This window comes from Pithys albifrons, chromosome Z, assembly GCF_047495875.1.
Source record: "Pithys albifrons albifrons isolate INPA30051 chromosome Z, PitAlb_v1, whole genome shotgun sequence".
Classification (NCBI taxonomy): domain Eukaryota; kingdom Metazoa; phylum Chordata; class Aves; order Passeriformes; family Thamnophilidae; genus Pithys; species Pithys albifrons.
The window spans coordinates 56,696,603-56,724,410 of record NC_092497.1 but is presented as its reverse complement, the minus strand read 5'-3'; the positions used below and the strand labels follow the sequence as shown (position 1 = coordinate 56,724,410).

The 27,808-nt window shown below is 40.0% G+C and overlaps 1 protein-coding gene across 5 annotated transcripts; it reads right to left on the bottom strand.

Annotated features, from left to right (window-relative positions):
* Nucleotides 1-265: 265 nt before the first annotated feature.
* Nucleotides 266-27,808, bottom strand: FAM174A (family with sequence similarity 174 member A). 5 transcript variants are annotated; one of them, XR_011699990.1, is made up of 5 exons: nt 27,464-27,808; nt 22,939-23,073; nt 22,722-22,834; nt 18,232-18,312; nt 266-2,100 (listed from the first exon to the last, which is right to left on the bottom strand). XR_011699990.1 is itself a non-coding variant. In XM_071581259.1 (3 exons), the coding sequence occupies exons 1-3, from the start codon at nt 27,763-27,765 to the stop codon at nt 2,061-2,063; spliced, it is 477 nt and encodes a 158-aa protein (XP_071437360.1). In that variant the 5' UTR covers nt 27,766-27,808; the 3' UTR covers nt 266-2,060. The 5 variants fall into 5 exon arrangements, 2 of the variants coding, with proteins under 2 accessions (XP_071437360.1, XP_071437362.1); XR_011699991.1 differs by lacking the exons at nt 266-2,100; nt 22,722-22,834 and adding an exon at nt 17,377-17,393; XR_011699989.1 differs by lacking the exon at nt 266-2,100 and having other exon boundaries at nt 17,875-18,312.

Genomic DNA, 27,808 nt, shown 5'->3' with positions numbered 1-27,808 from the left:
ATCCACCCACCCACCCATCCATCCATCCATCCATCCATCCACTCACCCACCCGTCTGTCCGTCCGTCCGTCCGTCCATCCATCCATCCGTCTGTCCGTCCATCCATCCCTCCATCCCTCCATCCATCCATCCATCCATCCATCCATCCATCCATCCATCCATCCATCCATCCATCCACTCACCCACCCGTCCGTCCGTCCATCCATCCATCCATCCATCCATCCATCCATCCATCCATCCATCCGTCCATCCTCCTCTGCCCCTACTTAATCATAAATAATAAACAACAGGCTTCCCAGGGCAGTGCCACAGCACCAAGACTGACAGAGTTCAAGAAGCATTTATTTGGACAACACTCTCAGGCATGACATGACCCTTGAGGTTGGTTCTGTGCATGGCCAGGAGCTGAACGCAGTGATCCTGATGGGTCCCTTCCAACTCAGCATCTTCTGTGATTCTATGTTTCCATATGAAGTGACGAACCACTCCGTGTCAGAGGGAAATAAAACAAAGTGAGCAGAAATAATATCACATCTCTGAAATCTGGGTATTTGCCCATGCCTTCTATAAATAGAGTCTGCTGAAGTTTTGAACAGGCTTTCAGGTCTTCAACCTATTTCAAAATGAGTTTACAGCAGTTTTTTCCCTCTTGGTTGATAAGCTAGCACCCAGAAGAGCTAATTTACAAAACTTTGCAGAAATGTATACTATTGAAATTTTAAGCATCTGAAGGCTGGAAGAAAGCTTGTACTTGCAATTTAGGCAATCAGCTACCCTTTCAAACTGATGAATGTTTACTCCTCTTCAGTAAAACCCTAATGATTTTTAAACTATGAAATTATATATATTTCTTAGCTTCCTACTCCATTCTTTACCACATCAGTACACAGAGTTGCTGTTTATGAAGGGGTTTCTTTCTGGTGTGTGGTTTCAGTGTTTTTTCATTAGGAGAATGCTTGCCTCATCCTCAAGATGAAATAAACATTTGTTAGAGCACATCCCAGGACATTACAAAGTTAAGTCTACATTCACTCCTATAATCTTCAAGATTTTGCAATAGGGACAGACAGTAGTTCACTGATGCTGAACACTTCTGATCTATTTATCAATAGCTTCTGTCCTGGCACCTTCATTTCTGCTACCTGACTATTAACTAAATTATTGTGTCAGTTCTCAACTGTTATTGTGAAACTATTGCATACCCTAAAGTCATAGATTTGTTAAGGCTGGAAAAGACCTTTAAGGTCATGAAGTTCAACCATCAACCCAGCACCACCACCACCACTGTGCTCACCATTAAAGCATATTCTCAGGTGCCATAACCACACATAGTTTGAACACTTCCAGAACAGTGACCCTACCACTTCCCTGGACAGCTTGTTTCAACTCTTGACAACCCCTTCAGTGAAAAAAAAATTCCTAACATCAAATCTAAACCTCTCTGGTGTAACTTGAGGCCATTTCCTCTCATCCTGTCACTTGTTACCTGAGAGGAGACCAATCCCCACCCAGATACAACCTCCTTTCAGGTAGTGGTAGAAATCAATATGGTCACCCCTGAGCTCCCTTTTCTCCAGGCTAAACAATTCCAGCTCCATCATCTGTCCCTCATCAATCTTGTGCTCCAGTCACTTCACCAGCCTCATTGCCCTTCTCTGGACACACTCCAGCAACTCAATATCCTTCCTAAATTGAGTGGTCCAGAACTGGACACAGCACTTGAAGTGTGGCCTCACCAGTGCCCAGTACAGGGGGACAAACCCTGTCCTGCAGGCTACACCATTGTTGATCCAAGTCAGGTGTCACTGGCCTTCTTGGTCACCTGGGCACACACGGGCACATGTTCAGGTGCTGCCAACCAGCAACCTCAGGCCCTTTTCCAACAGGTAACTTTCCAGCCACTCTTCCCCCAGTCTGTAGCACTGCAGGGCACTGTTGTGCCCCAAGGGCAGGAGTTGGTGTTTGGTCATGTTGAACCTCATCCAGGGGCCTCAGGCCACTGATCCAGCCTGTCCAATCCTGTAGAACCTTCCTGCCCTCCAGCAGATCAACACTCCCTCTCAGCTTGGGGTTGCCTGTGAACTTGCTGAGGATGCAATCCTGAAATGACAGGAGGAAAAAAAGGGAGAAGCTCATTAGGACATAGTCCAAGGAATCAGCACAATGAACTAGCAAAGCCACTTTGCCATCTTTAGAGTGTTTAATTAATAGCTCACTGGTCTATGTCACAGGCAGTGTATGACCAGCCTTTCTCAGCAACATCACTCAGGTTCAATTTTCATATACTAGACAACCTTTGGCAGCAGTAAGTTCTTTCAGGTGACATTCAAAGTGTTAGAAGTACTGAAAAGCCTCAGTACTTGAATCTGGGGTGACAATTAATGAATCAAAAGATACCAGGACTTTCAGAAGTCTGGAACTGATAAATATGATCATCTTTTTGTGGCACATAAGGGAAGGAATACCTGTTTCTTTCCCAGCCTCTAAGTTGCATTCTATTTTGCCTATCTCTTTAGACCAACCATAGCACATACTTTTTCAACATTTCTGCAAGAAGTGTTTCATGTAATTGCTGTAACAGGTTTATGTGTGTGCCGGACATAAAATGGCAGCAGAATTTTTGTCCGTATTGTTGAGTAAGCAATACATAAGCACAGTCAGAGAGCCAAATATTTTCAAGAATAATGCAATTGTCTTTGTCTAAGAAGGGTGAGAAGTTGTGCTAATATAGAAGAGGGGTGTGCCCTTTGAGGGAAAAAGGGAGGGAAAGATAATGGATGAAAAACATGAGTTAAGCAGGATCTCCAAAAAGTGCTGGGAAATGCCACTAAATGCGGAAGCACAAATGATACGTTACAAAGTGATTTCTTGTCTGCAAAATTAATCATAGGGCCAAGGATAGAGGACAAAACCATAAGAAAGGGTATGCTCTTTCTGTATGTAAACACACATACACACAGAGCAAGAAATGCCATACCATATATTTCACATCCTGGGGGTTTCCAGCATCTGTACCCTCCTCCATTTTTCAATTACTAACCCAACGATCACAGCTGAGGTGGCTGTGTGGCCAGTAGCAGGGGAGAGAAACGAGGAAACTGTTTTGCTGTGTTTTTCTGTAATGAGTTTGTCACCTCATCCCCCATCACAGATGAAGCAAAGAGAAAGAGAAGTGAAAGTTAACACCAAAAATTCCAGACATGTCTGCTGCCAAGCACATATTTTTGTTGCTTATTCAGCTCTATTTTAGTATTTTGCACTTAATGCTTCACTTTTCATCTGGAAGCCTGTTTAAACTCTTTCAGGGCTATCTATGAATAGGTCCACAGCTATGTTTTTGGAACAAAAGCCACTATTACTGGTTTTAATAGAAAGTTCTTTTGCTGTGGTTGCATAATCTTATTAAACCTTTGCTTTACTTGTTTCTTAAAAATTTGACCATCAATAACACAACAGCTGATTTTTTCTGAAAATACATCAACTATTTAAGTGACTAAATAGGAATGAAGATTTTTCCAGCTGTGCTTAGCAAAACAATGTCTAGGTTTATTGTAACCACAGCATCAACTTTCTGCAATCAAAACCTCAGACTGGCCTTCAGTAACTGAATGTCATGAAAATCTATTCTAGGCTTGTACTTAAAAGAAACAGACCTGTGGAGTTGGGGGAAAATAAAACTGCTAACCAGGTTATACAAGGGCATTTTTGCTCTTCAGAATTTTCCAATACAATAAGAATTGTTGTTCTGTCAAATTAGGACAAAACTGAAATAGACATTTTTCAGATGCCAATATGCTCTAAGTTTATTTTTTCAAAATTCACTGAAATTTAACATTTCATTACTTTAAAGTTCATTTGAATATTTGACTCAGTATTTCAAATGAAATTTCAAATGTAGTTAAGACCTAAAATGGAATAGCAAATGCCTATTTGGCACTGGAAATTTTGCTTCATATCAGAAATTGGAAAAAGTGTAATTTTTGTGCTTGTAAAGAAAATAAGAGGTATAAAACATTTATAAAAGCAGAAAACATTTTTTTTCTGAAATAAGCATTTTTGATGTAATATTTTAGATTCAATGGGTTATATTTTTGGCTAGCACATTTCCAAACTAATACTATTACTCTGCAATGACAAGTTCTTATTTCTGACACTTGGATCCTCCATAATCATCCCTATATTCATTGAATATTTATTTTCTATCAAATTAGGGTATTTTCTTTTTTTCATACAAAACTTTGACACATGTAAAACATCTATTTGAAAAACAATCACACTGTTCTGGCCCGTTCTCATTCCTAACTATGCCTTAAAATTGTGTGGAGATTATAAAGTAAGCTGAATTCCCTCAGTGACCAGAGAGAGCACAATATTTCAGGTAAGACCCAGCATGTAAACACATTTCTAGAGAATAATTAATATAATATAATCTTGGTTGATTTAAAAGCTACAGGACATGACTGATAAGTGTCAGGTTTGTCTTGAAATTTACTAAATGAAATATTCTGAAAATATGTTCATAGCCAAATGCCTTCACTTCATGCAAAGACTTTAATTTCTTTCAAAACTGTAAATAATAATTTGTATGGACTTTCAACAGTCTCTAAGTATAGATCCTTTATTTCATCCCTCTTGACTTCATAATAGCATAAATATATAAAATATGTGAAGATTCAGAGACTTTGGCACAACATATTCACACCTGAGACAGTTCCCAGATTTATAAATCTGCACCAAGAACATACAGAAAACTTCTGATCTTGCTGACATGTCACACAATCATAAAAATTCTTAAAATCTATTCTTAATATTCTAATGAAAATACAAAGAATTCAGGTGCTCTTTTAAAAAACTGTTCACCTGCATAGAAGTACATTAAACCAATTCACTGCTGGAATTATTGTGAAACACTTTGTAAATACCCAGCCACTGAGGGTACCTTTATTACACAGAAACATATGAGGACTGCTCATGGCTGGCATTATTTTTTTTCCTAAACCAGCAACAACTTCTTTTGAGACAGCTGACAATGGCCTGACAGGTGAGAGACTTCGTTTTGGAAACTGCTCTTTCAGAGGCCTCTGTGTCACAAAATTGATGTTCTTCTGAAAGAAGCAGCTGACCTAAATACTGGCGTTTCTTGCAACTTTGAATCCTACGATCACAAAATGCCTTGTGTTTTTTCTTTTTCTCAAAGGACAAAATGAGCAGCCTCCCATTCTCAGCACCTGGATCCTGTTTGAAAGGAAGACATTAAAGTGCAGCTGCACTTATGCTTCATGTACCACTAAAAAACCAAAAATTTCAAAAGCTCCCACCTAGATTCAGGCAAGTCTGCGTCTCCCATGCACTCAAGAACTGGTCTAACCATGTTTCCTACAGATAGAGAGGTCGAAATTAAGGAGGTTAAAAGGAAGCATGAAACATATGATCACAGTCTTTATTGTGGTCTATTTGAGGACAAAAAGAAGTTCACATTTTTATTACACTACAGAGCCTGTTAGCTCTCAGAAATTAACAGAAATGGTTTCTTGTGTGCAACACTGAATATGACATAACAGATTTAGAGCCTGAAAAATACCTATGTTTCCCAGTGTCTGCTCATGGATACCCCTTTTAGATATTAGCTTAGGATCATGGAAGACAGTCAAGAATAAACAGGTCAAAAGACATCAGTCATTAAGGAGCAGAAGGAGCTGAAGACCAGCTAAACGTTGAGAAGTGAGGGCATAAGAGAGAAACAGAAACCATGGTTTAGAAATGGATTAACAATGAATATTAGTGCTAAAAAGAAACGGGCTTCCCTAAGTTCTGACTTCAAAGCAGTAATGAAACTCAAAAAGCTGGACCATAAATGCAAAGTACAATCAATAACACTGCTATGCTAATTTCATTTTTATTTCCTTGTTCCTTCCTTTCTGTTGTCTTGATCCTTCCAGGCTCGGGGAAGAGAGGGCTGAGGGTGATCCGACAGCAGCCTACAGCTTCCTCAGGTAGCGGGATCAGAGGGGCTGACAGGGCATGAGGAAAGGGAATGCAGCTGCATCAGGGGAGGTTCAGATTGAACATTAGCCAAAGGTCCACTGGGACAGTGGTCCATCACTAGAAGAGGCTTCCCATGGAAGAGGTCACAGCACTTGGTCATACTGTTTAGTTTTAGGTGGCTCTGTGAAGAGCAGGGAGTGGCACTCGATGATCCATCCCCGTGGATCACTTCCAACCTGAGATATTCTGTGATTTTGTGATACATCAGATCCTAATCCTTACCTTTTTCTGAAGGTTTAGTTGCATTTCATTTTACAAACAAAGAAAAGTTCATTCATTTGCAGATTACAGAGTAGCCACAGAAGTAGTTATCACCTGCATATCAGAATGGCATGTTTAGAAATTATATTCTGGTGTCAAACATAATCAAGAATATTAAAATAATTGCTAACTTCCTGCATTACAAAATAGCATGTTTTAACTTAGACATTGAATAAGAATGCTGGTGTACACTAGTTGTATAGAGCACTAGCTGTATCAAAGTATGATTTATTATTTTGCTCAGTGAATTTCTACCTCTGCCTTGGGCTGCACAACTACCAGTACACTCCACTTAGTCAACTTTTACAAACTTCTACAAAAGCGGCAGAATTGCACTTATAAAAGCAGTTCACACAAGAACAGGTGGAGGAGATCAGGTGAACAAACAAGTTGCAAACAACTGCAAAACTGGAATGTATTTGTCCTGACTGAAAAGAGGTATTGGTCAATGGGGTCTCTCAATTGCAAAAGAAAGACTTTGGTGAAGAAATAGATAGTTTTAAAAGATGTATCTTACCAGATTAAACAGAAAAATGAACAAAGTTTTCAACAAAAAAATTAGATCGCAAAGAATCAGGAAATTATAAACAATAGCATATTATTTAAAAGCTAAGGACAAATGCTTTTAAATAAGAATGCAGAACCCCCTACTAGTATCTAAATACAATGACATGGTCATTCAGATTTGGACACTACTAGAAGGAAAGGACTTTGCAAATATGTACTCCATAATTGTGACTGTAAAAACTTTTTTATGAGATGTAGGATCTCAGATGCTCAAATACTGCATGTAAGTTTCTTTTTTTCTGTACTTAAGGCTACAGAAGGCCTAATCTCATCGTGATCCCAATTGAAACTTGATTCCATCTTTCCTAGACTGATCTAGAATGTCAGCAAGATTAATTTCCTTTCAGTTCTTTGCATCCATTTTGATCTACTTGGATGTGAATGAATGATGAAAAAGCACCTACAACACTATTTCCATTAACTGAGTTTACTATCACAGTGGAAAGAAAAGAAATGAGTACAATGTATTCTAGTCTTCAAAAATACTGGTGTTATTTTAAAATAAAAAGCATTATCACACAATAAAGAACTGTAACATATGTGAATAAAAAGCTTTTTTAAAGCAGCAGAGGGTGAAAAATATTTTACTTCAAGGCCACATTTCTGATACATGTAGTCTGTTGGATTTTACATAGTTCTCTTTATTTCACAAACACAACAATCATCTTGTTGGGTGTTTTTCATATGGATGGATGAATAAATGGATTGATTACAGATCCACTGTTACAACATGAAGAAAGGTTTAACAGGTTGAAACAGAAAGTAAAATGAGAGACAGACTACTGCATTACTTACAGCCACTTGTAACTCTGTTATGGCAAGATTCAGGCATGGAAAGAAGGCATCATGTCAGCAGTTGGAAAAAGAGCATCATGTTAAGTTTTAGTGCTAAAAAATCTCTTAGTCAAAAATATCTACTCATTTCTGTAAATGTTCTAGGTCAAACCCCACACTATATTATTTAGTGCAAATTCACAACTAAACCCTCATTTCCAAAGTTTTTCTTCGCCTTCATGCCACATTTCAAAACTGCAAGCTGAGCTACAGGAATTTCCATGTTGAAATTGCAATAAAACTGAAAAATTACATAATATGGAAAATGAATGCATTTTCATATTAATAAAAATTACTTCAGGGAAGAATTGTGCATAGAAATCTTTGTCTACAAAAATAAATATTTGAATATGATCATTCCCTTAAATTGCTTTAGGTATGCCACACTCTAATGTAAGTTTCTATCTCAGTAACCATAAGACATATGTAGTACATTGCCTATTCTTATTTTTCATATGGCACAAAAAAAGAATTGTCAGTTGACTGAAAAAGATCCCAAAATAGGTTTCCTGAGAGATAACAGACTACTGGACCAATGTCAAACAACACATCAGTGTGTTTTCATCCTTTAGTTGTTGAAATGCAAGTCTAAAAAAGCCCAAAACCTCAGCTTGTTTGAAAAAAGAGGAAATAAAGAACTATTAAATATTTTCCATTAACTGATAATACATGAGTCATTTGATACAAAAAAATTGGCCTTGTTATAGAATACTTTCTTTACAATAAGAAAGTATTTATTTAGAAGAAGACACATCACACTTTATTGGTCTAGAAAGCACTAATGAATGCCAAAGTTCCCCAAAATTCAGATATATTGTGCATTGAAGTCTTACTGTATAAGACATGGAGTGGTTATTTTTAATCACGATTCCAAAATAACTCAAGCAGAGTTTCAATAGTCAAGAATACAAATACTCAAGTACAACCGAAGTGCTGCCTCCAGCTTTGTGGTCCCCATCACACAAAGGACATGGACCTGTTGGAGCAAGTCCAGAGGTGGCCACCAAGGTGATTAGAGAGATGGAGCAGCTCTCCTATGAGGAAAGGGTGAGAGAATTGGGATTGTTCAGCCTGGAGAAGAGAAGGCTTCAAGGAGATCTAATTGTGGCCTTACAGTACCTGAAAGGAGCCCACAAGAAAGATAGAGAAGAACTATTTACAAGGGCATGTAGTAACAGGAGAAGGTGGAACAGCTTCAAACTGAAAGAGAGTAGGTTTAGATTAGATATTAGGAAGAAATTTTTGACTCTGAGGGTGGTGAGGCCCTGGCATAGGTTGCCCAGAGAAGCTGTGGGTGTCCCATCCCTGGAACTGTTCAAGACCAGGCTAGAGGGGGCTTGGAGCAACCTGGGATAGTGAAAGGTGTCCCAGCCTATGACAGGGGCTTGGAACTGTGTGACTATGTAATCTGAGTAGAAACACAGATCCCTTCCGACCTGAGCCATTCTATGATTCCATGTTTTGAATAAATCAGCCAATCAAAATAGCATTATCTCTTGGATAAAGGTAACTTCAGGTAAGAACAGTAATGTAATTCAGTAAGTAAAATGTATCATCTAAGTTTAATGGAAATTATTGTTCTCATCCGTACCAAAATATATTGTGACATGTTCCTAGTATCCACTTATTCTGTTATATAGCAAATTCTAGTGTGACTTGGGAAACCTCATTCTTATAGTCTAATACTTGCTGCATCCTACTTGATTTCATCCTTGAAAGCTTGAAGAAAAACTCCTTTCTTTCCCCTGAATATTTATTTTATGCCATTGTCAGCAAAAGTTAACATTATAATTGGGTTTGGGAACCAACATCAAGTTGTAGCCATCTGTCAGAGACTCCCAGAATAATCAGAATTTACACTCGGCATGGGAATCAAGTCTCCAAACAGAAGAGCGAGCTATTAGGAGCCCTACAGTTACATCTGGGACTCTTGGGAGGGTTTGGTGCTCCTCATTTCTCCCTCCAGGTCCCGGTGAACTCCCTGAAACAGAGAGCTCTGGACTTAACGCTTAGCGCTGACACCCTGTGGCCAAGGAAATGACTAAGGATGATCCCTAAAATTTCTATGCTATTACACATCAGAAATATGGGAAATCAAGGAATAATTTTTAATACAAAGAGGGAGGAAGTATTTATTCCCCTGGAGAATTAAACCACGTTTACTTAAAGGAAAGGAAGGAAAAGACTTAGCCAAGGAAACCTTGGATACCAAATAACAAACATAAATTGTTAAACATTGCTGTGACTCAAACCAAGTATTAGTAAACATGCATTGTATTTATTCCACAAAGTTTGGTTGATCTGAAAAGTGGACCTGTGTATACACATCCTTTTTTAAGGATTCAAATTCCTTTCAGAAGGATTAAATCACCAGTGATATTAATTTCTTGCTATTTTCTGCTGCTGCAGCAGCCTAAAAGACAAGCAGAGTTGAAATTAATTGAGTTTAGTTGTACCTTCTGCTGCTTAGGAATCCAAATTTTTTTCAGGACCTCTGACAGTGAGAAGTCTAATGCCACTTCTGGGTTTGTTGTAAGCACTTTTCACTTGCAGCCACTCTAAGTTGTCATGTCTGTGCCAACACTCAAACCAGTTTGACCAACAAGGATTACACTCAGACATGCAAATGGGACTCTGGTGCATTGATTTCCCCTTATCTTTACCCCAGAAACTGGTAGTTATGCCTGGGGTTGATATTTTGAAGCTGTTTCCCCCTGGTCACCACCTGGTCTCCTAACTTGACTTTTAACCCATGCCATGGGTTACACAGATGTGGGCAGGCTCAGCAGCCTCCTCTGGTATTCACCACTAACAAACTTCCCATTAGTCACTATTTTAGGCACTAATGGCATAGTTATTCCTCATTCAGAATAAATTCTTCTCATATTTCATTATTTATCAATGAGTAACTACACTGGTGAGACATACATTCAACAGAATTTGCTTTAGCAGAGGAAGACCAAGCCCAACTGCCTAATTTGTGTTACGTGGTAACATGGGATGTTTCTTACTCTGGTTCAGAAAAGATATTTTACTTAAAACTCACCCTTAAACAAAGTATTTACATTCTTTTACTTCTCATTCATTAATTTAAAAAAACCCAACTTCTGCAATTACTTCTCTTGAGTGGAAGATGAGAAGAGTTTAGACTAGCAAAGAATTTATAATTTGCCCTACCTGATGCAAAGTTTACCACAATTGGTAGTGGACTCTTATAGCCACAAACTGAAGACAGTGGTGTTTCCTGCCTATTATCTTGTCTGCTTCACTTACTTAATTTCTCAGCTCTTGGTTTGTCAGATTTATTTGTAAGCAAACCAGTTAATAATGGTTGGGAAGGAAACAAATCAGGTACCTCTGAACAGAGCACACAGCTGTACCACAACAAGACAGATTGCAGACATCTATCTACCAAAAACTGTAGGAAATCATATCCTCAGACAGAACTTAAAATTTACAGCTGCATATAAATAGTTCCTTCAACCTTTTGCTCTTCCAACCACTAAATTTCTGCTGTCATCCTCAACCAATGACTATTGAATTCTAGATAATTCATGCAGTTCACAGATGAAGATTTTTAAGTTTATTCAAAGCAGATCAATTCAAAATTAGTTTCTCTTAGACAATGAATTAAATTGAAACCTGTGGAAAACATACTCAAAAGACTGGTTTTTCTCCTCAAACATATAATCTCATATGCCCTACCCTCAAAGAAATCCTTCTTCCTTCAGAAAAAAATATTTAATAAAGTATCCCCTTCCAAAACAATTGCAGATTTAATTTAACAGTTCCTAAGTTCATTCTGTTTTTCCCTTGTGATTACTAGCTCAGCTCTCCACAGACAAATAACTTTTCTTTAATCACAGCAGAAGAAAGTTGCCCCCTTGTGCATAAGCACTGCAATACAGCCCTTAATTACAAAATCATAAAGTATTTTTCCCAAAGGACCCTGCTTCATTCAGCATACCAGACAGAGTACAATCAGGGAATGAACCAGGGATGCATGATGAGTAAAGATCTATGGGCTTTATTTCAAGATTAAAAAGAAGAAGAAAGGGAAATAAAATTGAACAATACTGAAACTGATTCCACTCCAAGCTCTGCCAATGAGTTTCCAGGTGATATTAAACAAATGTTTTAACTCAAAATTCATCCAGTTTGTCCTTCACTATGTAGTTCTCATTTGCTGATCAACCAAATAAAGATTCTGGCTCTGATCTATTAAAGTTCTTACAACACAAAAAGGAATCAAACAGCACGTATTCATAACACGTGAAATGCTTCAACATCCTAAAAAATAATTTCTATCTGTTTTAACTGAAGAAAACTTAGTAACTTCACAGTTTCAGTAACTCAACTGTAAAATGGGAATGAGAACTTCTGCTGTTTCTCTGAAAATTGATTCAGTTTATTCATTTGAAGGCCTAAGACACAACTGGAATAGATGTCTTGGAAGAAAGCTCAGAGAAAAGTAGTCACTCTTTATATAGAAGAATGTTTGAATTCAGAAATATGGCCTAAATCACGCAAATGTGTGAGGAAAACAGTACAATTAAAGGTTTATTTATTAATTGTCTTAACCCTGTAGTAAAGAGTTTGGGGGTTTTTTGTGAAAAAAAGAGTCAATAATAAAATATACAGTCAATAATAATGACAATATCTTTATAGACAAAAATTAAAATAAGGTTGTTTAGAAAATATGTATGACACTTTCTAACATTAAGCACTTGATCTTTCATTGCAACTTCAACTATTTTAACTGCTTTGCATGCAAAGTGGACATACACAACATGTGAGAGAACCTAAAACAGGTCAGAGAACTTCTGATTGAAATACTGCCTATAAAAATATTGACAGTGAGTTCTCAACTCAGCAATCAACTAAGCACTGAAAAAGTTTATATTTAAAATGTAAGATAAAAAAAAAAGTCTTAAAACCCTGACCATTGTTACTCTAAGTAAATGAAAAATGGGGAAAAAAACCCAGGAAAACCAAACTTCTGATCATGGAGAAGAAAAAAAAAACACTTCAGGTAACACTAAAGATTACTTGAAACAGATATGGAATTCATGTGAAGATTTCCATCTGCCTTAAACACAGATTCATAGCAAACAAGAACCTCCAAGCAAATTCTTTTATTTTTTAAGATACCACAAAATTTGATTGTTTAAAGAAACCTGTTAAAATTTTCACTTCAATATAAAGGAAAGCACTGAAGCATCTAACCTTCTAAGTACCTGTTGAGGAACATACGCAGTTGAAATGGTTCACAAGTTTTTGATATGAAAGTCATTTCCAAGCTCTTCATGTGCTGCAAGGGATCACTTAAATACATCTACTTCAGAGTAAGCCAGAACTCTATGGTCTGTCTAGTTTCACTTAGTACTATTATTAAGCACACAAAATCTATTGACATAAACAGGGTATAGTGTCCACTTGCATACTTTCCACAGGGATTGGCATTGCAGTAGCCTGGTATAGTTACCTGTTTTTTCCAAACTGGAATTCTACTACTGCAATTTAAAATGCTTCAAGCTGAGCAGAGACATTAGACATTCAATTAAATCCAGTTGACCTCTATGGAAATTAAGCATTTGATTGTTTTGGTAACTTTATTTTAAATAAGTGTAGTAAGAGCATTGCAAGACAGAACTGTGAGTAGTGCAGTTATTCTGGAGTCAAATATGTACACAGCTTGCTAACAAACAGTGTGTCCTTAGTACCCAGTGTTGAGAATGCAGAAGAATCTATCTCAATCAGAGCTCCTTGAGAGGGAATTAAATACATTGTAATGAGGTATAACCTAGACTGCTTCTTCACATCAAATCTAGATTTGAAATGAAAATGTGTTATCTGCCACCTGTCTGAGCTGACATCTATGTAAAATGAGCTTGGTTACACAGATGCAGTCACCTTAAAAAAAATAATCTGTCACAAATACGAGATATGACTTACACAACTGTCCTGTTAGTACATGATTGAGCGACTGTGTCTAGGTCAGTCTGATGCTTTAGTTCAAAGGGTTTATTTAGGCTACACAGTTTCATCTATACGCATAAAACATTCCCACATGGCAAGATATCAATAAATCTTCAGTCATACCTACACTAATAAACCACAGAGGGACCACTAAATCAAGATTTAAGACATGAAACAGGCATGACTTAAGGCAAAACTTGCAAGATCTGCTCTAAGCTTGGCAAGTCTGTTCTGGGCCCCTTCTCACTACCAGCTCATGTTCCCCTCTCTCATCTATCAGGTTTCTTTAAGCTCTGACTTTTACCTTCAATGTCCGCACAAACCTCACTGAGCCACTATGGTGCACCAACCTGTGATTGACAAGGTGAAGGTAGATGAGATAGTTTTGCCAAGTAGAACTTCAAAAGATACCTAGTAAAGCACAGGAGGGTCTGCAACAACTTGGTCATTAAAAAAAAAAAAAAGGAAAAATAATAAGCTGCTGAGTAGTTTCCAGTTGGCAGTTTTTGAGCCTACATCCAATATTGTTAAAAAAATCACAGGTTTACAGGCTGATTCCTTCAACTTCTTTCGCCATAAATTTCTGGGTGCAGGAGGGGTTACATTCCTGGTGCTATGTTTCATTCAGTGACCTCCATTTTCTGAGCTTTTGTTGCAATTCTGCAGCAGGCAACACTAACCTCTGAGGGATGAGCTGCACACCAGTTCAGTATTGCAGAGTTACTGCAGTTACAATGAAGATCTATGGCACTACCTGAAATACTTACTATAAGTGCCACAAAATTCAGGACGCGTAACAGCTCCTGCCAGCCCACAGATGAGAAATCAGAGACTGACATAGAGAGCCTGCAGTCCCAATCAAAAGAACAGTGATGTGACAGCTGAGTCTCGGCAGAACTGATTCATGCACATTCACATTAAGCCTATTGGCTGGAAACAACATTGATGTGTATCAGAACTTCAGCAGTTTTCTCCTTCGATATGCTGGCACTTATTCCAAACATGGAGCATCAACTGCAACTTTGTCAGCAGCACTGCCTTACCTCGGTTGCTCCAGTGGCTAACATTGCTCCAATTCCAATCACCAAAGCTATTGGAAATACCTGGATCCTTAACTTGTGACGTATCATAGAATCATAGAATGGATTGCGTTGGAAAAGACTTCCAAGATCATCAAGTCCAACCCTTGGTCCAACTCCAGTCCCTTTACCAGATCATGCCACTCAGTGCCACAGCCAAGCTCAGTTTCAAAACCTCCAGGGATGGGGAATCCAACCCCTCTCTGGGCAGCCCATTCCAATACCTGATTACTCTCTCTGGAATAATTTTTTCCTGATCTCCAACTTAAATTTCCCCTGGCAGAGCTTGAGCCCGTGCCCCCTTGTCCTATTGCTGAGTGCCTGGGAGAAGAGACCAACCCCCACCTGGCCAGGACTTCCCTTCAGGTAGTTCCAGACAGTGCTGAGGTCACCTCTGAGCCTCCTCTTCTCCAGGCTAAACACCCCCAGCTCCCTCAGCCTCTCCCCACAGCACTTGTGCCCCAGTCCCTTCACCAGCCCCGTTGCTCTTCTCTGGACCTGGTCCAGCACCTCAGTATCTTTCCTGAACCATGAACGGGGCATTTAGGCATCCCCTACACACCAGCTTTGCCTTCTGCACTGGTAGATGATCATGATGCGCTGTACACTTCGTAATTCACATGAAAAATGGCAAACTCATCCAAACTGGTGTCTTGCAGGTTCACTTTGTTGCTGGACAATGATTCTCCTTAGGAGGGCATCTCATAGGAAGGACAAGTCTCACTGTCAACATTTATTACATAAGAAAAAAGGATGAATTTATTGAAAGAGGGAGGAAGGCAAACACTTCTGAATGATACCTATGCAAGAAGGTTCACCTTTCCATTCCTTTCATAGCTTCTTGAAGGCCTCTTCACATTCTACTTTACTCCATTCCAAAATTATCTGGACTCAGGCTGTCTTCCTCCAGTAGCTAACAGCAGAACAAGTAACATAAAAGGCAGCATTTACATGTCATAGACTGCAAGAAAATGAGGGCCCTCCCAAGACAGAAAACCCATGTGTTGTAACCTTCAACTACTTTGTTGCTTCATGAAGTGCCAAAAGTGTACACAAATTCACAAGAAAAGGTGCAGAAATATGTTGGCAGCACTTCACCCATATTCCACTGATAACTGTTTACACAATGAAAGGTAGAGACCTCTTATTTCAGTAGATCAGCTCACAGGGCTTGTCTGCTTTGTTGACCAAGTTCTTCTTCAGCAGCTTCACCGCATGGCTGGAGGGGTCCCTTTCAGGTTACACCAGCCAAATGACTTGGGAAAAAACCCCACAAAGAATCCTAAGTCAAACACATTTCTTGAGTGCTCGACTGATAAGGAAGAGGAAGCCTGACTGATTAGAGTTCAGCTTGGGAGCTGCTGCTGGAGAGAAGTCCATGCCCAGACAGTTAAAGAAATAAAAGAAGCTTGGGCTACCAGCCAGCTTAGCTAAGGAGCAAATAGTAGAGTGTTAAGTAGAATATTCTGGAAAGAACATTTTGCTATTTGGCAGCAATCCCAAAAACATGGGCACTTGGCTCTGGCTGCCAACATAAGTGGATGGATGCTCTATCAGTGATGACAGGATACCTGCTGCCACACAGCTGTGCCAGATGTAACAGTGCTATTACTCATAAATAATCTCAGGATAAAAGCTTGCGAGCCCTTTTGTTTTCATCATTGTTGGTAACAGAATACCGCTTCTCAAATTCAGGCAATTCAGGCTGAATGATGACTCTCCTTCTACATTTCTGCATTAGGCAAGAGAAACTGTCATCTTCTTCCTTCAAGTACCAGCACTCCTGTGAAAGTCTTGCTGCAGTAAGTAGTTTATTTCATAAACTTCTAGACAAGTAATTAGAAAATATTACACTGCCATGATAGCAAAGTTCTTATAGCACACACATTTCATCCCTACGACCTTTTATTAAGACTAAGCAACAACTTAGGTACTAAATCTCTGATTGCTACCTAAGGAGAAAACAGATGTATGTGCACCTTGGAGGATTTGCTGCAGAATTTTTTAAGGAGATGTTGTAGTTCAATGCATGGTCACAAAGTCCTTAACAAGACTGCCATGAGTATTTCTAGGATTGATGTCAAAAGATATAATTTTGAAGGGTGCAGAGGACATTTTTGGTACATGCAACAATGGTCCAAATAGTTTATTAGCAACCCAAAAGGGTCTTGTTGGTCAAGGGGGTTAAACTCCTATATTTGGTGATCATCCCTCCCTGATCTCTCTACAAGATCTCTCTACCCTGCAAGGAGTCCACAGCTCTTACTAGTTTAGTATTGCCAGTGAATTTACTTAATGTACATTTGAATTCTGTGTTCAGATCATTCATGAAAGCATGATGCATATTGCATTTTGTGCTAAGGATACTGCTATAAGCATCCAAAACGTGTATGTCAAAATCCTAAGTCTTTTGGCTCATACTCTTCCAGCTGAAGGAAGCAGGAAACAACACTTAAAAGACCTCAAGATTAAAGAACCTCCTTTGTATCTCTTAATAAAATCTTGAACTTTTCCATCCATCCTGATAATATCTTCTCTTTAAGAAATGTTCTGGTTTTATCATGTCTTAAAATAAGAACGTCTCAAGATGGAAGCTGAACAGAGTGCAAGCCACTGAGTGATGAGCAACTGTGGACAGAGAAATGTAACACAAAAATCTCATCAGAGCTAGATCAATTCTGCAGGGGGTTAACAGTTTAAAATTTGTAACAACATCAACAGTAGTACCGTGAAACAAGGTATCTGTAACAAACAGCAGTCTATTATAAAACTATGATGCAGTCCAGTCCCACTGGGTTTTTGACACCTGAGTCTTTCAACAGGCTTATACATTGAGTCTGTTTTAGAGCTACACAATATTTAATATTTTACCAAAGACTTGTCTCTGCTTCGCCAAAGGTGATCTTATCAAAAAAACTTACTCAACAGTTGTAATCAGCAGATTTAACAGCAATAAGGTGTTGCAATACTAAGTTTTACATTATTATATTGTTTAAAATGTACAGTGTTGAAGTATCACATTAAATGCTAGGAACACGGTCAACATTTTTTATTTGTTCACTAAAGTTTTCACAAAACGTATTAATTCAGTTTAAAAAAAGTCTCAACACAGAGGGCAGCAGTTTGGCTTTTATTTGAAAACAAAAAAGCACCTCCTCAATTAAAATCAAGTTCTAACAATTCTGAGGAGCCCACAGTGGCTGTATTTACTTACAATTTAATATGAGGAAAAAAATAAAATTAACATTTCAGATACTGTAGAAAAAAGTGTACACCACACTTAATGGTATACAAGATTTGTAACAACCAAAAAGAAAAGTTTTACAAGTAATCTCTCTCCCCATAGGCTATACAGTTAGGATCCTCTATATACAAAAAGGTACAACAAATTGATACATTACTTATTGCAAGAAATTAAGGATACCATAATATACACAAATTAAATTAGTCCCCCCCACTTGCATACCCTCTTGCTTCTTATTTCTCCCATGAAGCAGTCTCCTCTGGTTCTAAGATTAAGTTCTTTCACTGAAAGGCACGTACTTCTCTACAACAGAAGAAACAGATGCATTAATCTGAAATGCCCTGTTTCAAGTGGAAATTTAGCCTGCATTTTTTAAGATTAAACATTATGAAAGAACTAAGAGAGATGTGACATTTTGTTATTAAATTTGCCTGCAAAAACTCTTAGTTACCACAGGACTGTGAAGCAAAGTGCCATAAAACTGCATTCATTTAAACCTTCCAAACGGAGAGACAGCTCACTTACAAAAATAAAAAGGGATTTACCACGCTGAGTATGTTTTAGAATTTCCAAGGCTCCTGAATCCCTACTGGCTGCATCTTAGCTCAGTTGGTTAAAACTTGGTTGTAATAATGCCAAGGTCATGGGTTCAATCCCCTGTGTGGGCCATTGATTTAAGAGTAGGACTCGATGATCCCTGTGGGTCCCTTTCAACTCAGAATAGTCTGTGATTCTGTGATATTGAAACTTTAGTAAGTCTTGGTAGCATTCCACAACTGGAAAGCTATACAAAAATTAGGTTAAGTGCTTTAATTTGTGCCTTGCAGCACAAAGCAAGTAGTTTCTGTGTAAAGTCATTTAATGAGGATTGTAAACTACTATTGTGATAAAACTTTGAAAAACAAAGGCGTGGTATGAGTATAGTCTACCTCAGTTAACATGTATGTAAAGTTCTACCATGAGAAACCAAGGGTTAGAATTTCCAACTTGGACATTTAATAGTATGTATGTATGGCCAGACTTTAGGAACACAGATTTGGGCAGGGCTCTCCCCACATGCCCTTCCAGCCTGTGCAGTGGATGTTTTAGGTGAGGCTCAGCGTGCGCAGAACTGGCCCCACCATTTCAGTCCCAAGGTCCATCTGCCACGGCCGAGCGAGCTTGGACAGTGACAGGGAAGTCCTCAGGACTGTCACAGTCCCCGGTACTGACCGGGGCTGACCCTGCTGAGCATCCCAGATCTGACGAAATGGGATGGCAGGGAGGCTTGAACTGCCAGGGGATGGTGCCTACTGAGACTCGAACTCGGGTCCTTGGGATTCAGAGTCCAGAGTGCTCTCCTTTACACCACAGGACCGTCCCATATTTAATAGCACACTATTTAACAAAAGGGCTATAACATCCTGCTCAGGTAAACTGCCCCAAACTGCGGCAGCACAGAGACCAGGACATGGGTGACAACAGCAGGAGTGCCCTTAAAATGCACCTGTGTTACAACAGAGGGCACTGGGGACTCTTTTTGATACAGCTCTTGAACAAAACAGCAACACCCCAGCATAGAAACTGTACCTGGACACCAGCACACTAACACTACAATGGTGATTTAGGACAGAAGACAGTTGCTCTGCCTGGCATTGGAAACATGACAGACTTATAAACTAACCCAGAACAAGCTAATGGGGATTTCTAATATATGCATACTATGCTGCAGATTATCACCTTAAGAAAAACTTGATGTTCAATCAAGAAAAATGAAAGCAGACTGGACATCACTAATAGGTCATAGAATCATAGAATGGATTGGGTTGGAAAAGATCTCTGAGATCATCAAGTCCAACCCTTGGTCCAACTCCAGTCCATTTACCAGCTCATGGCACTCAGTGCCACGGCCAATCTCAGGTTAAAAACCTCCAGGGATGGGGAATCCACCCCGTCTCTGGGCAGCCCACTCTAATGCCTGAGCACTCTTTCTGGAAAGAAGTTTTTTCTGATCTCCAACTTCAATTTCCCCTGGCAGAGCTTGAGCCTGTGCCCCCTTACCCTATTGCTGAGTGTCTGGGACATAAGAAACAAGAAAAAAATAAAGAAATAAGGAAAAAAACCCCATCTATTTTATATGTAATACTTACATAATTTGATGTCAATCATGAATTTATATGAACATGTAGGTTAGAATTTCCTGTATTTTTTAGTGCCTTCCATTACAAGTTATGAGGGAAAGAAACTTAACAAACTGAGTAAGCTGATTTTTGGCAGTAAGTTAAGTAAAACTGAACCGTTCTTTACTCAACAAAGCACTGAACTCAAAAACTGCTAAGGGCCCCTCTTCTCTGTTTGCTAATTAGTTGCTCCAAGCCTGACTATACATTTAAGCTACCTTAAAAAAAAACCAACTAACCATTCCTCTGAATTACTGCAAATGTCAGGACAAATGTAATGACATCCCTAAGAAAATCTGAGTATAATTTCCATCAAGTTGTCATCGGCAACTCTTTGATTACTTATGTATTTTGTACTCCCTTTGGTCCCTCTTGCTCAAGCAGTGACATGAAGACTGATTACCGAACTTCAGTGCAGATGCAAAAGATTTAGTTGAAACAAGGGGAAATAAATCAATTTAAAAAGTACATTCAATTAAGGATTTAAAAAAACATAAATAATTCAAGGACTCTAGTTTTCAAACTTTCCTCCCAGCTACGCCATTGCCTTGCAAAGTTTGGACAGCACTTTATCAAGCTGTTTGTCTACAGAGATTTGTGGAGTGAATTCTCATTGTTCAGCACTGCTTTCCTCCTGCACATGAACATTGTTCCAAAATAAAAAGGAACTCTTAAAATTTTAAGAGCTTCTGCACATAAAGGAGAATAAAGCAAGATCTCAAAATAAAAAAAACAGAGTATATTCCCATTCTTGACTAAACACAACTGAAGCCCTTGTTTTCTCAAGTCCTCAGTATCAAAATAAGGACTTTGAAAATTTAAGCATGTACCTTCTGAGCGATAGTGAAACAACAGGTTACACAATTCTACAATGAAATACTTGATTCTTTTTTCTCCCTCAGACTGAAGTGTTTAGAAAAGTACAAGGCAAAAACAAAAAAAACCCCAGAAATCCACTCTCTGAAAATTATAATTGTACAATACAGTTTGTTAATAATGACTATTATTATCATGTTACTTCCTACTAAAAAACATACTTGACACTTCTCTAAATAAACATTTATAAAGAATATCATGTTAACTGGTCATCAGACATCTAAAAGACTAATAAGTATGCTCAATTACAATAGGAGTTAAAAGGTTTAAGGAATACATTGAGGGAATTCCTGGATAGGATGTGACAATTACTTAATGTATATATAGTTATACTGGAACAAGACTAGTAACATGGAGTAACTGTAAGAGCCACATGACTCTCTAGTAGACAGGAATGCTAAATGAAGATATTCCAACTAGTTTTTTCCAGTACATCAGTGAGAGAAAACAGAAAGATAGACTTTGACTTATGAAAAAAAATTGATCAGAAAGATTCTCCCTAAGGAGACGAAGTTAAATGAGATTTAATCTTTCACTTAGGGTTCCAGAACTGCATCCAGAGTTGTTTCCTGACAAACAGCAAAACACCTGACTTGATACTCCCATTCTTATAATTCGTTTGAGGTGCTGGAGCGGGGCCAGAGAAGAGCAACGGGGCTGGTGAAGGGACTAGAGCACAAGTGCTGTGGGGAGAGGCTGAGGGAGCTGGGAGTGTTTAGCCTGGAGAAGAGGAGGCTCAGAGGTGACCTCAGCACTGTCTGGAACTCACTGAAGGGAAGTTCTGGGCCAGGTGGGGGTTGGTCTTTTCTCCCAGGCACTCAGCAATAGGACAAGGGGGGACGGGCTCAAGCTCTGCCAGGGGAAATTTAAGTTGGAGATCAGGAAAAACTTCTTTCCAGAGAGAGTGCTCAGGCACTGGAATGGGCTGCCCAGAGAGGGGTTGGATTCCCTATCCCTGGAGGTTTTTAAACTGAGATTGGCTGTGGCACTGAGTGGCATGAGCTGGTAAAGGGACTGGAGTTGGACCAAAGGTTGGACTTGATCTCGGAGGTCTTTTCCAACCCAATACATTCTATGATTCTATGATCACACAGAGCATTTGTTGAATTGTTCTGCTTGAGACTTATAAGCAGTGTGATCCAACTGCTTACTTGACTGCAAGAATTCATAGAAGAATGTATTTTCTGATACTTGACACCAGTCCTCACTATGATAATGCTACCAACCTTTTTACTCTACTTCACAACGTGCAGTGTGATGCAATTACTCAATGAGGAAAATTTCAAAGTCTGAATTGTGTAAATTTAAGTTTGAACTGATCATAATGTTTAAGTGTAAGGATAATAAGGAAATGTAACAAAATTTTCCTGTATCTGTGTAGTTTCAAAGAGTGACTTAAGAATATGAATCTTTCAGTGCAGCAGTACCAAATGTAGAACTTGGTGCAGGATCATCATAAACTGACTGCTGACTACTTGAGCAATGACAATGCAGAATGAAGCTGCTTGAAGCAGAACTTACAGGTGAGGGAATACACAGGAAATACTGAGGAGCCTCCAAAACAGGAAAAAAAATATTAAAAAAAAAAGAAAACAAGAAAAGAGAAAGATAAAAGCTAGTTGTCAACTTAATATAAGCTTCAATAATGACAGTGTATTTGTAACAAAAATATCCTACCTTCCTCTCCATTTCTCTGGAATTCACATGCTGAAGACAAATGGTGTTTATCTTCTTGCCCACTAAATTCTTGCCCATTTAAAATTCAAGTGATCTTGACATCCCTTCTCCAACTATGCATATGAAACACAGTAGTGAGCTTTCTCAGAAACACTGCTTACCACCCACACTCCTTCACTTCTATTGCTAGAAGTACATTCAGGTTCTAAACACAAACCTGCGAGGATGATTGGCATCAAACAGTGTTGTATCATCATCATCATCATCTTGCTCTAATGGGGTCAGCTCCATGTTTTCTATGTTTGTGTCCAAAACTCCGTATCTTCGTGTTTTTCTGTTTCTCCTCCTGATCCTGAAAGGGATTTTAAAATATTTAAGTTACATAAATTTTTTCTACTATCTAACTTCAATAATGTAAAACAGCTATTCCTTAAAATACCTTTATATTGATACTTAGTATAAGTTTTTTAAAACTAATGAAAAGTGTACACACTCAGCTCTTTGAAATTCAGAGGTCAGACAATTTTAAGAGTCAACAGTTTACATTAAATGATTAAGGCCAGTGAGAATGTCATTTGTAGTTTTGTACACAATTACCAGAGTGAATACAAAAAGCCTGTACACTTTGCAGCTAAATGTAAGAGCCAAGCAAAAATACATGCAAATGCACCCTTCAAGCAGGTCCTACAACAAGAAAACTCTGCCTTGTTACATATTCTCTATGTGTTTTATGAGACTGTAAAGAATAGCAGATCAAATCAGAAAGAAACCAAACAAAGCCATAGCAAAGGTGTAACACAAGCCCTGGGTGACACTGAAAATTTCTGTTATCATTTGTGCAGTCTTTTACAGATATCAAGTTGAAAACATTGTTTATAATTACACTTCAGAGAGAACTTGTAGAGTTAGTCTTGTATGTTTCACAAAACATGGAAGGAAGAGGCAGTGACTCACCATTTCGGATTAAGGCACAATGCTTATCACAGACAGAGTCACAGAATCACAGACTATTCTGAGTTGGAAGGGACCCACAAGGATCATCGAGTCCAACTCTTCAGTCAATGGCCCACACAGGGGATTGAACCCATTACCTTGGCATTATTACAGCCAAGTTTTAACCAGCTGAGCTAATCTCAGACAAACAGGCTGTATCTGCTTTTCTCACTTTCTGTGGCTTCACTACATGGGCCTACATCCCATGTGAGCCCCTCACAATTCCATTTGGCTTTTCAGAACTGCTCCTGTACACATGGAAGAAGCCTTGCTCAGGATCCAGATCTCAGACCAGCGAACACAGTACAAAGGTACCTGTTTACAGAATGCTGAAAGTCACATTTTACCTTTTACCTTTAATGGATTAATATGGAAAGGGAGTCACTACTGTGAGTTGAGAATAACCTACAACAGTTATGGCAAATATCTAGATTGCAGATAATGCAAAAGAATCTTATCACAAAGCTGGCACAGATTTCTAGACTCAAACTAATCCTGTTGGAAAAAGGATAAACTAATCACTGTGACACAAAAGTTTATATACCAATTAATAAAATACTACAAGTACAAGAATACTGGAGGTGCTTATGCAAGACTCATGTACGGCCACAGCTATGACTCAAAAGGAGTGCCCTGAGTTTTAACAAAAACTAACTTAAAATCCTTTATCCTGTGACTGTTACGAAATAAAATAGTTGAGTTGGAAAGGACTTACAGTGACCATCTAATCAATGGCATGAGCAATTCAGGGCTGACCAAAAGTTGAAGGGTGGTACTATGGTACTGTCCAAATGCCTCTCATACACTGACCCCCCCCTCTAGGAAGCCTGTATTGGTAAAGAAAGACTTCCTAATGTTCAATTTTTATCTCCCCTCAGGCCTCCTTTTCTCCAAACTAGACAAGCCCACCATCCCCATTCTCTCACAAGACAGGCCCTCCAGCCCACCCACCAGCCCGGCTGCCCTCCTGTGCTCATGTTCAAGTGTTCTACTACTCCTCTTAAATTGACAGGCTTTTCACTGCACACAATACTCAAGGGAAGGCCATGCCAATGCTGAATACAGTTGGGCAATCCCTTCTCCTGACCCCCTGGTGTGCTGTGTGTGATGCACCCCAGGATGCAGTTTGCCCCTTGGCTGCCAGGGTACCTTTTGACTCATACTGAGCTGAACATCAACTCACAACGCCACATCCCTCTGCAGGGCTCCTCTCCAACCACTTCTCTCCCACTTGTGTCCATTGTTTCAGCTGCAGAGTCCAGCATTTGTTCTCCTTAAATGTCAAGCCACTGGTGATTGCCCAATGCTCCAATCTAGATGCCTCTGCAAGGCCTCTCATCCCTCCAGAGAGCCAACTGCACCTCCCAGTTTGACCAGTGAAGTGGTGGATTCTCCATCCCTGGAGGATTTTAAGATAAGACTGGATGTGGCACTTAGTGTCATGGTCTAGTAACCATGGTGGTGGTGGATCAAGGGTAGGACTTAATGATCTCAGAGCTCTTTTCCAACCTGGTTGATTCTATGATCAGTGATGCCAAAAGGGTTTTTTATTTCTGATTTTTCATTTTTACAGATTTTAAAAGTACTTGTAGCTGTAGCAAATGTAGATTTAATGTGCTAATATTTCTGGCAGCCTAAGTTCATTGTTTATGTATCCTAACCCTTAGCATTTATCAGTAGCTCAAATTCTCTTAGTTATTTAGACTCTCTTCAAGGTACAAGATTGGAGGATATCAGAAGGCCCGCAGAACAAAACATACACAGGTCAGAGTGTCCCGGAAGTCAGATCTGGAAGAACTCCAAAAGCCCAAGGAAGAAGAGCTGATGAAGACAGAGGGTCTCATTGACCCCCCAGCCCCAAATCCTGGGGGGATGGCACAGAGGTGGGACTGGGGCTGGACTGAGAAATGTGTGAAGTAATGATTGGGTGGCCAATATTATAAAAACCACGAAACCAGTGTTCAAGGGTGCACGAAGATGTCATCAGGTACTCCTAAAAGCCCTAAGCCTGGACATTAAAGAATGTACCTTTTTATCTTATCCCACATTAACTTGGCTCGGAGTCTGTTTTTGGGTTCTCTGACGGCATCATCAGCAAACTTGCTATGGCACATCAAACTCCTGCCTTCGGATAAAAATATAGAACTGAGCTGGGCCTAGAACTGAGCCCGGAGGAGCACCACTGGTGACTGGCTGCAGCTCTTCACTACAACCCTGTGAGCCCTGTCATTTAGACAGCTCTTTGCCCAGGCCACCATGAGCCTGCTCACCCCAGAGCCGGACAACTTGTCCAGGAGGACACTATGAAGGACAGCATCAAAGTCCCCACCAAAATCCAGAGAAAACACTTCCACAGTCTTCCCTTCATCTACTGGACAGGAGACCTGCTTGAAAATTTGCAAAAAAAGCACTGAAGTTTTCATGTCTGGTAACAAGACACATGTTTTCATCCCTAGATTGAACCTTGTATTTCTTATACAACCACTGCAAAAATATTTCAGCTACAAGTTTAAATTACAGAATTACAGAACAACGTGAGGTTATCCTGTTAATCCTGGTTTTGGTGACACCTAAAAGACAATACTCCAGTTTCAAGTGCAGAACCGCAAACTTCCTGTTGCCAAAACCTGAACATCAAGTAATTACGACTCATCCAGCAAATAATGGCAGTGGACAAGAATTTTCCTCTCCAGCTCCTGCAATGACAGGCTTTTGTTTATTTATTTTGCCTTTCTACAGTACTACTCACACCTCCAAATCCAAAGGGCTCCTGTTAGGAGAAACACCAACACTGACAAGTGCCTTTGACTATTTTTACTTGCATAAATAAGATTATGACATTTCCTTTAGGATATTATATCATCAAGATAAGCATCCTAACAAAAATAAGACTGAAGGCTTTTGAAGAATGACCCGTAAGAGCTATGGAGCAATCAAAACATCTTAGTTTACTGAATATCCTCTACATGCCATACACAGCCCACTGTCTTTCAACCACCTTTCTGCAATAAATGATGCAAGTGCTGGGCACAAAAATCATCATCACACCTAACTACAGTGAAAAGTACACAGAGAACTTACTGCATAATTGATATGCCTTATGTATAACCACACATTTGGGCCTTGGACTGAGGAGTTCTAAGTTAAAAGCATGAGAGAGACAGAAGTAAAAAATTACAATGACAAATAGTGGACTTAAATGGAATAGCATTATTGAGCTTTGTGATCAAGTTTCCATGAGAAACAAAAAGGCATCTGACTGGCAGTGCAAGCTTTTTAAGAGCCCTTTCCTTTAAAATGTATAAAATAGATGTTTACTGTGAAACAAACCATAAAAGATGTTTACTGACAAAGACAAGGAAATTCGGCAGCTTGTCGAGTCGGAAGTTTGGCAACATGACAAAAAGCAATTACAGAGCATATAAAACTAAATTCAGGAGGGTGATGGATACCACAGGTGTACCCAGTCGGGGAGCACAAGAGGGGTCGGGAAAGGCCTGGCACTGGTGCCGGGGCCATGGGAGCGTCCCCGGGGACCGAACCCACCCGGCCCCGTCCTGCCCTGCCCAGCTCTACCCCCTCCCCGGCCCTGCTCGACCCTCTACCCTGCCCTGCCCTGTCCAGCCCAGCCCTCCCTTGCCCGGCCCTACCCCCTGCCCTGTCCTTCCCTCCCCTCCCTTCCCCTCCCCTACTCTACCCCCTCCCCTCTCCTTCCCTCCCCTCCTCTCCCCTGCCCTGCCCGCCCTCACCGCACGGTCCGGATCACGAAGTAGACGATGAGGGCCGCGCTCGCCAGCACCAGCACGGACAGGGCGCGCTGTGTCATGGGCTGGCCCTGCTCAGGCGGCGCCGACACCTCGGCCAGGCTGGCGCTGCCGCCGCTGCTGCTGCTCCGCGTGGCCGCCCCGCCCGCCGCCTCCGTGGGCTGCGGGGAGGCCGTGGCGGTGTCTCCGCCGCGGGCGGGCAGCGGCGGCAGCAGCAGGAGGAGCAGCAGCAGCCCCGCCAGGGGAAGGGGCAGGGGCAGGGGCAGGGGCAGCGCCCGCGGCAGCATCGCCCGACCCGTCCCGCCCGGCGCGGCCGCGCCTGCCCCTCAC